At 41.7% G+C, this 13,786-nt stretch overlaps 1 protein-coding gene across 1 annotated transcript in view; it reads right to left on the reverse strand.

Moving 5' to 3' along the window:
- ranbp2 (RAN binding protein 2) overlaps window positions 1–13,786 on the reverse strand; it is a 30,414-nt gene that overhangs the window by 4,309 nt on the left and 12,319 nt on the right. The window contains 11 exon segments of the mRNA XM_042494554.1: window positions 659–1,010; window positions 1,487–1,662; window positions 2,570–2,656; window positions 3,198–3,374; window positions 6,211–6,288; window positions 6,750–11,358; window positions 11,447–11,541; window positions 11,647–11,788; window positions 12,707–12,790; window positions 12,907–13,137; window positions 13,648–13,779. Of these exon segments, the coding sequence (XP_042350488.1) occupies window positions 659–1,010; window positions 1,487–1,662; window positions 2,570–2,656; window positions 3,198–3,374; window positions 6,211–6,288; window positions 6,750–11,358; window positions 11,447–11,541; window positions 11,647–11,788; window positions 12,707–12,790; window positions 12,907–13,137; window positions 13,648–13,779 (6,163 nt within the window).

The raw sequence follows: 13,786 nt of genomic DNA on the forward strand, positions 1-13,786 counted from the left end.
GGTTAATCGGTTCACAGCGCGTGGGTTTTTGTCACCAACCAAGCCCTCCGTTGCTGCCCTCTGACCGACTGACCCCACCCCACCGCCCCAACCCCAAGGTGCAAGAGCTTAAACTGGTTTGATTTAATGCAAACTGTATTAAACTGTAAAAATTGCGTGAGAATTTGTAAACAGATGTTTTGATGTAATTTGGCTGTTTGTGAACGCAGACGCCTTATGGTTTCAATAAATAAAAAATATTCCCAATTTTGTTCACGGTGGAGGCAAGAAAAACAAAGTTTTCCTCACAAAATTCAACATAACACAGTGTGAGTAACTGATATACAAACGATCATTTGGGGATGGGGAGTTCCTTTAAGGTATCAAAGAAGCAATATTATGTGTCAGTCTCCATCCTAAACCTCTCAGTGCTGCATTTCCACATTATTCCAGGCTACAGTGCAACATTCAGACAAGACACCAGAAAATCAATCAATCAAACAATCATAGAAATATACTGTATGTAACTAAGAAGAACATTTCAGTAATTTCTTTCATGAGGATAATTGTTGAGAGAGAGCTGTTTTTCATTGAATCAGTACTGACCCATACACAACAGGTGGACTGTTAAAGGTGAGTGGTCTCAAATCTGAAGTAATGAGCAGCAAGTGGTCTTTACCTTGACTGGCTGTTGTAGCAGTAAATGTTGCAGCTGCAGTTGCAGTGTTGGACTCTGGCTCTGGGCTCTTCTTAGTTGACAGGTCAATGGGAGAGCTGCTGCTGGGAGCTTCACTCTGAGTATCCGTTGGCTGGTCTGAGGTCTGCTCATCGGCTGTAGTAGAGCTGCTTGCAGCGTCTGTGCTGTTGCTGGGAGCTTCACTCTGAGTCTCTGTTGGCTGGTCTGAGGTCTGCTCCTCCACTGCAGATGTGCTGCCTGCAGCTTCTGTGCTGCTGGATGACGTGCCAGATGTCTGTTCTGGGGCTACAGCAGGGCCGCTGGATGCTTTTTCAGCTTGGTTTAACTGGGCACCCTGAAACAATTTAGCAATTAAACTACAATAATACTGATTCTCTTTCTCTAACTGTGTTATCCAGGTGTTGAATAAAATTAATGACATTGTTTTCTGTCTCGTGACCATATTATGATACAACAAAGCACTCTGAAGTGTTCAAACAATGAATAAATTGACTTTTCCCCTCCTATCCACTTACTTTTGCTCATGCAAACTCTTAAAATGCATATTTGCTTACTTGTACATCACTATGAACAGATACAGCTAAAATGACCTCTGTGCGTTACTAAATGACACACAGAGGTGTGTGACCTGTTCGTCACACTGATAGGAATAAAAACAGTTTTTGTGTTTTTGAATTAAGACTTGTCAACTGACCACATGTATGCACTGGGTAATCTATGGTATTTAGATACAGCTTGCTTGCATGATAACTTGATCTGCATGATAATCTGTGTAACTCCAGGGTGCTTTCCAAGTGGTGTGTCTTTTACCAGGTCTCGCCGTGCCTTGTAGACCTCAGTCTCAAAGTCTTCAGGCTTGTCCTGGTCCAGGTCGCTGTCTGTGGTGCTCAGGCCGCAGAAGAAGGTGGGTGGAAGCTGGAGGCTTTTGGCCTTCTCCTCCTCTTCTGGTGTCGGCTTCTTCTCCCACACCACCTGGCAGTCTGACTCTGAATGCAGTACATACAGAAGTTTAGGAGCAGCGAGTGCCTGGCAAGCCAGGTGAACATTATTTTTGATGAGGTGTGTACCTCCATCAGATAGATTTCCAAAGGAAGCATCACTGAAAACAATCACGTTCACAGCATCATGGTTTTCCAAATGCTGAAACTTGAGGGGCACTTTTCAGATTTAAGCTTCCTAATGACTAATGACTAATTGCCTAATGAATAGATGAACTGTAGCATTTTTTATATTTGATGCTAAGCTGCTTGCATCAAACATTTGTCTGCTTTGCAACCCATAGTATCTGTCCTAGTTTTGACCAAAGCTGTTCTTTTTCAGCCTCATTAAGAGGGGCATCCCTCTGCACTGCACATGCTGCTTGCAGGTGAAAAGTAGTAGTATTTTTTTTTAATAATAACTATGCTGATATACTGTATATGTTCCTTATGTCCAACCTGGAACACAGACTCTAGTATGAGGATCACATCTGTTGATAGGTTCTGCTCATCCAACCAATAAAATACAGCTGGATCCACTTGTGACATTTAACACCTTTACTCAGCATAATTTCCTTTGCTTTATTGTACCAATAGCAATGACAAATCTGCAGGGCCATACACAAAGAATATTTTTCTTTTCTGCCTCAGGAGGTGGCCATATACACATTTCTCTGGAAAGCTGCATGCCCTACAAGAACGCAGATATGATGTCCATAGAATGGACTTGCCACTCATTTTGACAGATTACTGCCAATAATAGGCAATGAAATTCTGAGGCACTGGTTGGGGCATGTCTCTGCAACCTTAAATTGTCTGTGAAGCGAACTAAACCGATATGATAGTTGACAAATGACAAAACTGGGGGCAAGTGATAGGATAAAATAGAGTGTGTGACAAGATATGGCATACATACCATCACCACATGCTGCAGCCTTTTTCTTGGGAGGATCAGGGTAAAGCTTCCCATTCAAGGCTTTTACAGCCGACTCAAAATCCTCATCTGAAAATTCAGAAGAAATTCAACACACATTTCACTTACATTTTGCTTTCAAGGTAGATGTTGATGCAACCTCACTTCCACATTCCTTAGACAATGCCAGTAAGCAAGAATTTAAGTCATAATGAGACATCAGCAACAAACTCCACATGCAAAATGAGGAAATATCCTTGACATTATGTTGCTTTCTGTCACTGTTACCGCTCCTCTATTTACACTAATTGATCATATATTCAAATTTAAGGATGTTATATGGAGTGTATAAATGCAGTAATTATCAAATTATTATCATCATGTGCACTTTAAGGCATTACAGTGCTTTCTAGCTGTGTGTGGTTATGTTTTAGTTTAATGAAATGACTTTGATGATGATACTAACGTAATAAAGAAATGACAATACTATGTGTGGAAGTATAGCAAAAAGAAAATTTGATAAATTAATAAAAAAAATAGTATTTAACGAGTCATGTGATTCATTGTAGTTAACATGTTCACTTCAACAACACACATTTTTATACTACCGTTAGTTAAAATTTGCTCTCACCATTAGATTCATCGTCACTGGTGTAGCCTGGCTCATTCTGATAGCAGAAGAAGGTGAGAGGCAGCAGGAGTTTCCTGGCTAAAGCTGCCTGTTCAGCAGTGGGTTCCCTGACATATAAAATCTCCACCTCGTAGTCCTCTTCTGACCCTGCGCTGCCTCCTTCTGCCTGAGACGTCCCTGTAACAGGCAGATACGAGAGAAGTAGGACAATAAATAATTGGCCTGGAGAGGCTCAGAAGAACAGAGAAATTGAGCTGCTTTATAACCACGTGTTAGTTCCACACAAAAAAAGTCATGCACAGCAAAAATGTATAGCATGCGTTTGATTTTGTGAGATAAGTTGTATTAAGGGAACATTTCTGTATGCACTGGTCTGTGTTTTTTTTATATTTGATTTGACAGACTTGCTGTAGCACACATGGCACCGTAGCATTAAATAGCACCTGAGCTTTAACTCTCATTAGCCTTTGCTGCATCACTGGTAGAAGCCAGACCAGACAGGGAATTGCATTTCATGCTGTTGCTACACATCCTGCACTAAAAATGGCAAGTGTGACGTTGTGGGCCATCACAGTGCATTCCTCTCGGAGGGAACGCTCTCAGAGGAATCTTCTCAGCTCACCTTTCAAAAGACAACTTTTAATGTGACTCCTGTTGCTATACAAAACTCCAGTCTGATTCTGAACATTTACTAATGAAATGCAAACTGCCTATTAACATTTACCCAATGTTACATCTGCTATTACACTACCTGTATATATATGTACCTAATACCTACATTTGCAGATATTGCATATATACTAATGAAATGCAAACTGCCTATTAACATTTACCCAATGTTACATCTGCTAGTACACTACCTGTATATATATGTACCTAATACCTACATTTGCAGATATTGCACACACATATATATATATATATATATATATATATATATATATATATATATATATATATATATATATATATATATATATATATATATATATATATATATATATATAATATATATATATATATATATATATATATTATATATCAAACCTTTAAGCACAGCTACAACAAAGTATGAGGCCTTCTGATTGTCCTTCATTGTTTCTTCAAGACTCAGATGAGGGAAAGTCTAACGAAACATAACTGGACATTTTTTCTTTGGCAGGTGGGAGAAATACATTCTTTTTTTTTTAGATGAACAAAACACAAACTACTACTTCAGTGTTTCCCATAACTGACCAGGGATGGAAAACAGACCTTCAGTTAACAACTGTCGCAACTAAAATTCAGCCAGCACAAACCCTAGCCTGGAGCACTGATGTCAAATTGCTGACAGATCAGCAAACTTTGTGTTGCTGCCACTGCACAAGTTAGATCTAGTGACCTGTCCGTTGTGACTTCCGTCGGCAGGGTTTGTGCTGGCAAAATTTTAGTTGGTACAGCTGTTAACTGAAGGTCCATCTCTAGAGTTGCATCCTGATTTTCTCCCACTGAAGCCATGAGACAGAGGGATCGCTGGGTGCACTAGCCAACTAATTCTTGTCTCATTTGTGGCCTAAGACACCACCGAAAACCAAGGGAGGATGAGCGAATCAATGTGATACATGTACCACGCAGCTCAACAATGAAATAAATTTTTTTTTTTTTAAAAAAGTGGGAAAAGAACAACAGAAAATCAATACATAGTGGTCAATGCTGATATTATGACGGGACATCACAAATAAATCAATGTATGGGAAACACAGTATTTAGGAGCTCAATTTTACAGGTTTTGGTAAGTTAAAAAATATATATATATATTTAGGCATGGGAACTGTGAACCACAATATCAAAATGAGAATTTCATAAGGACAAATTTAATGAAAAGATAAATGAAATTACTACACTGCCATAAAAATGGCTAACAGGGCCTCAGGGAATAAAGAGTTAACTTTAGCCATAAGTTTGAACTGACTTCTATGAATTAGTTAACTCCACTAAACACCATTTACACCCTGACCCAGAATGAGTGGATATACTCCCTCCTGTGTTGAATCTTGTGACAACGTTGAGTATTTCTTGTCAATAAAAACTGCACCTCCACACACTGGACATGCAACACATTAGCGTCAAATGTTTTTACCACTCCGTGCATCCAGGTTATTTTTGTCTAGTGATAAATAGGGCTGAACGATAAGGAAAAATCATCAAAGTGCTTTGTTTTTTTAGACCAATATTGTAATTATGATTCAGTATGGGACTTTTTTTAATTTAAAAAATTCTTATCTTCCTCTATCTTCCTCCTTAACTGTATTATTGTTATTGAAAAGAAATCTCAATTTTTCTGTTGCGGTCACCGTATTGTAACTAATCTCACAAACTTAAGGGTGCACTCACTGTGGCTCGAACACTCTTAAATATTTAGAAAAGTCAAAGCCTCATTGCTAACATGTTTCACAATTCCTGCTTCAGCTTCCAGACCGTTGATGCTCACTTTGGGGGTTACTCCCCTCACCTTCACCCAGTGGTGGGAAGTAAAGCAAAGGATTTTAACATGGTCTTGATGAGCTGCAGCATTAACTCACTGACAAACTGAAAACTACACTGTACATTTTCAACCACATGACAAGTTTAAAGCCAACTCTCTCTCTGATCTGTATACGGTCTGTCTACTATCTGGTGGTCAACCACACACTCAATAGCTCCCCTGACTCTAGGCAGAAACTAGGCACTGAGCTTCTCCCCAAAGGAGCCATGCTATTCTTACAATATTTAAATTGCACATGAACCTGACCCTGGCCATTTTCACACAGTAGTACTGCAAGCATCAAAGCTTGCACATGGCATTTTACAAGCCCTTTTCTTGATCTACTCTCATTCATAAATGTCACATGGAATATAGGGCAGCTTTTGTGATTAGAAAATTGTGTTCTGTTACTTAGCAATATTGAATTCGGTTAATCGTTCAGCCCTAGTGATAGGGGCCAGCCAGGTGACAGCTGAGAGGTGTTAACACACACTGCAGTGATTAGAGTACCTGGGGGTTCAAATTGGGTGGTTGATGTGCTGGTCCAAAAAGCCATTGGGTTATCTTTGAAAAGCCTAAAATCCAGCCCTAAAGGATGATGGGTTGTTGGGCGAAGAGAAACTAATTGTGAGGCCGGTATCATGATCATAAAACATGGCCTAAAGTGTTCAAATGAAATTGTGTATATTAATGTGTAGAATGCATTGTGTTCAGCGTGTTCACTAAAACTTCCTGTAGATAATTTAGTAAACACAGTTTTACTAAAGGTACAGAACATCTTAACATAGTGAAAAACATAATAAAACAATGTATATAAAGTGGCTACATGGGGAGGATATTGGGAATCTAATTTCTGTCCTAGAAAATTTTGGGAAGAGTCTTGGCTGGGTCAACTAATATAAGAAGGTGATGGAGCAATGAGATGCAAATGAAAACAAGACAATGAAGTAAAACTCAAATTAACAAAAACAGTCATGATAATCATTCAAAAATCAGACAAATCAGACAAATATTGCACATATATTAAGATTTTTTTTTTTTTTTTTTACCTTTTTCTGGGATTTTGAATGCAGGTGCTGCAGGTGAAGCCTTGGTGGGAAGTCCACAGTCTTTGGCTTTCAAACTGGATGCTGATTCCTCAGCCTCAGAGTGAAATTTAGGAGAGCCAAAAAACTTCTGAAGGCTCTGAGTACCAAAGACAAACTTAGGGGGTGACACCACAGTCTTTGAGGGGTTGACTGGACTTGAAGACCCAGCTGCAGATGGCTTGCTTTCAGGGGGAAGCTCTGTACGTTCCTTTGTGGTCTCTTCCAAAACAGCAATGGCTGCCTTGCCGCACACAGGTGTAACAGGTTGTGCAGATGCTGCAGGCCCACTGTCTTTAGGTGTGGCAACCCTGGATGTCACTGGAGTCATGAGTTCCTCTTTTTCTTGAGCAGCCTTGGCCTCCTCGAATACCTGTTTAAATGTATTTGCAGTTTCCTGCAGCTTGAATCTCACAGCTAACTGCTCAATGTTACCCTCTATTGATTCAGAAAAGTCCAAAGCACTCCAGACCCAGGCCTTCTCTGCGCCCTTCATAGGCTCCAGCTTTGTGGCTGCTGTGATCCTGTGGTTGGCACAGATCTTAAGTACCTGGTCTCGCCTCATAATCAGCCTCACTCGTTTGTTTTCATAATTCTGCAAGATCTTGAGGTCCCCAATACCCCTTTCCTTCCACTGAGCCAGTTCTTTATCGTAGCGATACAGTTTGGCCCTGTGACTGAAGACCACCTGTTCATTCTCCTCTCCTGTAGAAACCTCCACCAGATCAGGCAAGGGGACCACAGGTTCAAAGTACTGGCCGTCCCTCTCCTCATCCTGGGTTACATCCTGCTCGTCATCAGTACCCACTGAGGCTCTGCTCTGGTTAAGCTTAGCAGGAGACTTGGAGGGGCTGATGCCAGGCTGGAAGCTGAAGCTAAATCCACTGGTGGATTCCCCAAAGCGGAAAAGGTTCTTTCTGAGGGGGCTGCTGGCCATAGGAGAGGCATAGACTGATGAGGTGGCAGTATCATCTAAAGCCTCTTCTCTCAGGTCGTAGTTATCCCATTCCAAGGTGGGGCCGGTGGTTTCACCCTGAGGCTTGATTACAAGGTTCGAAACATTGCTGGATGTTGTAATGTCTGCTTGGCTGTCGTCATCTTTGATCTTTGTTTTCTCGTCTGTCAAGAAGGATTTCAGGTCTTTCAAACCAGACTTCATTTCCTCTGCTTTCTGAATGAGGCGTGCTGTTCTGCCCGAATCGACAAGCTTGTGGGGGGTTTGTAGGGGGATGTCCAAGAGAAGTCTCTGACACTCTTCAAACTTCTCCTTAAACTCCTCAGCAAGCTCTGGGGTCTTGAACTTGGCAGCCAACTGTTCAAGTTTAGCATCTCCGTCAGAGAAGTCATTGGCCATCCACATCCAAGCTTTGTCTGAGCCTGCCAGAGGCTTTAGATTCATGGTGGTGGTGATCCAGTGGTTGGCACACACCTTCAGAACTTGCTCTCTTCTCATCAGTACCCTTAGCCTGCCATTAGTGCTGTTTTTCAGGAATTTAAGGACTCCTACACCACGCTCTTTCCACTGACTAGTGTCCAAGTCAAATCTGAACAGCTTGACACGCTGAGAATAAAGAACCTGTTCATCCTCCTCCCCCGTCACCAGGTCCACCTTGTCAGGCATCTGGACTACTGGTTCAAACTGGATATCGTCATTTTCCTCTGTTTTATACATGTCATCATCATCAGGCTCATTTGCAGCATCTGTCTTGGTGGGGGTTGAGAATACCTGCTCACCAGCCCGAGAGAACCCTTTGAAATCTGGGTCATTCTGGCCGAACTGGAAGTCTCCCCCAGTGGACTTTGCCAAGTCTGCAAAGCTGAACGTACTGGCTTTTCCAGCAATTAATGGATTCTGCTCTTGCTCTGTTTGCCCCACTAAGAGTGTAGACACATTTTCTTTCTCCTTGTGCTTGTCCGCTATGCTTTTCAGAAAACTGGAGGCTGACCCTGATGGAGGTGTTTGGCTATCAGTTAAGGGAATTTCTTTTGGGGTGTCCTGAATGCCAAACTTGAAGCCACCAGATGGAATGGGCATTGAAAAAGAGAAGCCTGAAGAACTAGTCGTACTAGACCCAGACTGAGGAGCTTCAAACTTAAAAGAAGCAGCAGAGCCTTTGTCTTTGTTTTGACCAAACTGAAAAGTGCTGCCAGTTTCAAAAGGCATCGTAAATCCAGTTCCAGCTGGCTGGCTTGATGAGGTTTTGCTTCCAAATGTAAAGCTGAACGAGGAGGCCGAAGGAGCAGTGCTGGTTGTGCTTTTAGCATTGGGATTTGGTGTCTGACAGGCCACACACTTATTGGCAGTGGCACTGTTTCTCACAAGACAAGTGTCACAGTCCCATTCCCCATCCTTCTTGGCAAACATGGCTTCCAAAGAGGGAGTCGGATTTGGAGAACGGCAGGAAACACATTCAGCATCTGATGCATCATTTCTGACCAGGCAGGTATTGCAGTCCCAAAGTCCATCCTTTTTTTCAGCCCCAAATCCTGACACTGCTAGTAGATTTGATGCTACTGGAGCGCCCTTTGTTGATTTAGAAGAAGGGTTGGGGGTTTTACAGGCAACACAACTGTCAGAGGAGGCTTCATTTCTTACTTCACATACATCACAGTCCCATTGCCCGGGTTTCTTGCTAAACTGGGCACCGAACCCAGAGTCAACAGCAGATATAGAGGGTGCATCTGCAGCTGGTGCTGTTTGTTCTGTTGCAGCTGCTTTAAGTGAGGCTTTAAGACCTTTACAAGCAACACAGCTGTCTGCAGAGGCCTCATTTTTTACCTGGCATACATCACAGTCCCACTGTTCTTGCTTCTTGCCAAACTGAGCCCCAAAGCCAGCACCAAATGCACTGGTTGCTGTGTCAGCAGGTTTTGAGGCGCTAGTGCCAAATTGGGCCCCAAAGCCAGAACCAAACGCACTGGTTGCTGTATCAGCAGGTTTTGAGGTACTGGTGCCAAATTGGGCCCCAAAGCCAGCACCAAACCCAGCACCAAACCCACTGGTTACTGTATCAGCAGGTTTTGAGGTACTGGTGCCAAATTTAAATGAGGAGGGTATAGATGCTCCAAAAGCACCAAATCCAGTAAATGTAGGGCCAGAACTGCTGGGTTTTGATGAATCAGTGCCAAATTTAAAAGTAAAGGGGCTGGGTTTGGGTTCACCTACACCCTGAATGTCTGGTTTGGTTGAGGAATTGGGATTTGTGCTTTGACAAGCGACACACTGCACATCCGTGGGCTTATTCCTTACACAGCACACAGTGCACTCCCATTCTCCATCTTTAAGTGCAAACTGGGCTGCCAGTGATTCAGAATCTTTCATGCTTTCCTCTTTCTTCTCTGGTTGATTGGGCTTTTCTGCTGATTTGAGCACAATTTTCTGAGCTTCCTCAAACTTAGCTTTGAAAAGTGCTGCCTCATCTACTGTTTTGAAGCGGATGGCCAGCTGTTCGGGTTTAGGCTCCTCATCTGCATAATCAATGGCATTCCAGACCCAGGATTTGTCAGAACCAGCATTTGGTTTCAGTAGCATATCGGCATTGATGTAGTGGTTTGCACAGATTTTAAGGACCTGTTCCCTTCTCATTAAGAGGCGGACCTTTCCTTTACTGGTGTGTTTTAGGATTTTAACATTGCCAATGCCTCGCTCCTTCCACTCTTTTGTGTCTGTGTCAAATCGATACAGCTTTGCCCTGTTGCAAAACATTTCCTCTTCCTCCTCCTCACCTGTTTTCACATCTATTTTATCAGGAAGCGGTACGATGGGTTCAAAGTGAGGACCGTCTTCATCCTCCTCAACATGAGTGCTGTCATTGTCGCTCTCTGCCGCTCTTTCCTCTTCTGCTACAGACGTGGCAACCGGAAACACTGGCTGATTAACATCCCCAAATTTAAATGGCTGCTCCATATTTCCAAAAAGACTTCCAGTGCCTGTGCTCTGAGCAGAATCAGGAAAGGAGAAGCCAGTAACATTTTTATTACCAAAGGTGAAGATGCCTGTTTGACTGGGGGGCTGCTCCTGGGCTGGAGGCTTCTCTGGGACAGTTTCTGTTTTAGTGGGAATGTCTGATGTGAGAAGGCCAAGCAGACTTTCACTGTGCTTAGCCTGAGATGCTGAGAAAGTGAAGTCTCCATCGTTGGATTTAAAGTTGGAGTTGAACTTAAAAGCAGCTGAAGGCGTTGACTGGGCAACTGCCCCTGCTCCAAAACTCGGTACTTTGGGGACTTCAGCAGGTGCCTGCTGGCTGAAAGAGAGCTTCCCAAAGTCCATGGGCTTCCCCTCAATGCTCTTTGGTGGCTGAACAGGGACTACAGATGGCTTAGTGAAGTAGCCAGGTTCAGGCAGCGAAGGGTTAGTGGTCTGTTGGGTTACACTCTGCCCATAATATTCTTCACTATAGGGGGAAAGAAGGCTTGTGGCCTGTGACTCAAACCGCAGAGGGGCACCAAAGACCTGTTCTTGAGGAGGGTAAATGCAGGCTGGGGCCGTCTGCAACGGAGGGGTATGAGTGGGCTGCTGGTAGGCATACATATGCTGCTGAGGTGGCATACGGTTCATACCATACATTGGGCCCTGTGTTAAGAGAATACAAAGAAAATGTCATTCAATAAACTCCGAATACTGTTATTACAGTAAAGTAGTGTTCAACAGTTATAATTACCTTAGTGGGGGTTACATTAGCTGCTGTGCGCAGGAGATACTGAGAGTTATAAGCAGGAGACTGGTTGTAATACATAGAGGGGGCTGTAGTGGCAACTTAAAAAAAAGAAAATATAAAGGTTGTTAATTTTACAATGTCAATCCAATACTTGTAGACAACAGAAAAAAAATATTTTATTTTATTTTATGTAGTGTAATAACCTGTTAATGGAGCCCCATGGTAGGACTGGACTGGGGTAAAGGGCTCCTGAAGGCCCTCGGCCCCGTAGCTCTCCCCGTACATCTTGTGATGAGGGGAGCCTGCGTTCCCTGAAGAGTTGTGTCTCAGATCATGAACCTCATTCTGCAAAACAAGGACCGTAATGAGCAGTGACTCAATATGGCATCTAAAAGTAGAAAAACTAGAAAATAAACAACACATACTGATTAAATGTTAATTCTTGTAAACTTCCTAATTAATTATTGTTCTAGTTTTCAGATAGATTTTTATATACCTTATCTGCAATAAGAAGGTTTTTAATTAAAATAGGCTATTATTAAAAACCTGTATTGTCCCTGTTTCCTAAATACATTTCATCCAGTGTCTACAGGTATCAGACACTTAAATTTAATGCTCTTTAAAACCCCTTCAAGCTTTTCTTCTTAACCCCATTTAGGACTTTTCTTTAAATTACCATTTAGTTGTTCAAGCATTGCAGGTAAGTATGAACATAAGTAATATATATATATGTGGTCCTTCGCAGAGGTAGGTTTAAAGTAGGGAATAGGTAATTAGAGGGAGACTGATTAATCTGTTTTGCCAACAGGAATGCAAAAGTATAAAGTAAAACATAATGTTCAGCTGTAAGGTATCCAACATCAGAAATTGAAAACTGTCATACAGGAGAGCTTAACTGATTTTGGCAAAAAGAAATTAGAGAATGGATCATTTAAATTACATCAAATATTACCTCACAAATTCAAATTTAATGTAGACTTTTTAAGGACCTGCAGACACCCTGTTATCACATGTGTGTAAATATGATCTGCTTCCATTTCATTTACTGCTGTCACTTCCTCTATATTTACCTTTGGTTATGATAAATTAAGCGTAACTTAAACATCTATTCCCATCAGTAAAAGAACATAGTATACCATACTGCTTTGAGTTTCTCTTTTAAACTTTAACACTGTTCTCACTTACTGATTTATTCCTACTCAGTGGAAAATTGTGTTATTGTCTGAAATAATTATAAAAATTGAAAAAAAAAGCAAAGAAGACCTTGAGGGCTTCGACTTGCTGACACAGCATCTGGAGGAGACATTTCTGGTCCTCCACCCAATGAGGTGGCGTCTTGGGAGAAATCTGAATGACACGGAAAGAATGATCTCTGTGACAAATAAAAGGAAACACTTAAAATATCAATGAAATAAAGAAATCTCAGATGTTCCTCTAAATATGAAACAATGACCTGAGCCTACCAGGTGTCTTTTGGAAGGAGAGACGAGGCTTTTGTTAGGAGAGGGAGTAGAAAACTTTATGTGGGAAATGGTGGCAGAGGTTTCTGTGGGATGAGCAGGGCTGGAGTGGGCTGGTCCTCTCTGACCCTCCTCCTCCTTCTCCTCCTCTTCATCCATAGCCTCCCCGCTCTCGCCGAGCTGCTGGTTCACGTCATTCAGGAGATCCAAGACTTCCTCCATGGAGACAGGAAGCTGGGACACAAGTGTAACAGTTGGTTACAAACAGAGTTCTGAAAGCTTAAGGCAAGTTAAATGTAGAAAAAAAAATACATAAATGAAACATCTATAACTTGTAAATTTTGCGCAAATGTTTATTGCAAAATAAAACATGACTGTTATTGTCTTGTGGCAGAGACAAGGTTAGGACAAAACTGGGAAATTGGTACGTTTTCTTGGCTATTTTGTATTTCTTGATATTGACTTATATGGGATTCCATATAAGTCAATGACTGTGTTACTAATTGTTTTGAGATTTCACAATGCAACATGATAAAAAACAATTCATTAAATCCTATCTACCATGTCTAAACAGTTGTCATGGCTTTTTAAAGATTTATTTAAGAAATTTTAATGCCATGTAAAGCCCTTTTTTTTTTAAGATTAATTAAATCAATGCCTTTCAAGACTTTTTAAGGATCTGCCAAACCATGTTCACAGCTGCAGAGTTGCTCACATTAACACATAAAAGCAAGTGGGACTTACCCTCTCAATGTCATCTGCATTAGCATTGTAGATCTTGGTCAGATAGGTCCTAAACTTTCTAAGAAATGTGATGCACCTGTCTTGGGTCTCCTCAACCCCGTTGCTGGCCTCCTCTGACAGCCGCTGGTAGATCTGTGAA

This window comes from Plectropomus leopardus, chromosome 10 (assembly GCF_008729295.1).
Source record: "Plectropomus leopardus isolate mb chromosome 10, YSFRI_Pleo_2.0, whole genome shotgun sequence".
Lineage (NCBI taxonomy): Eukaryota > Metazoa > Chordata > Actinopteri > Perciformes > Serranidae > Plectropomus > Plectropomus leopardus.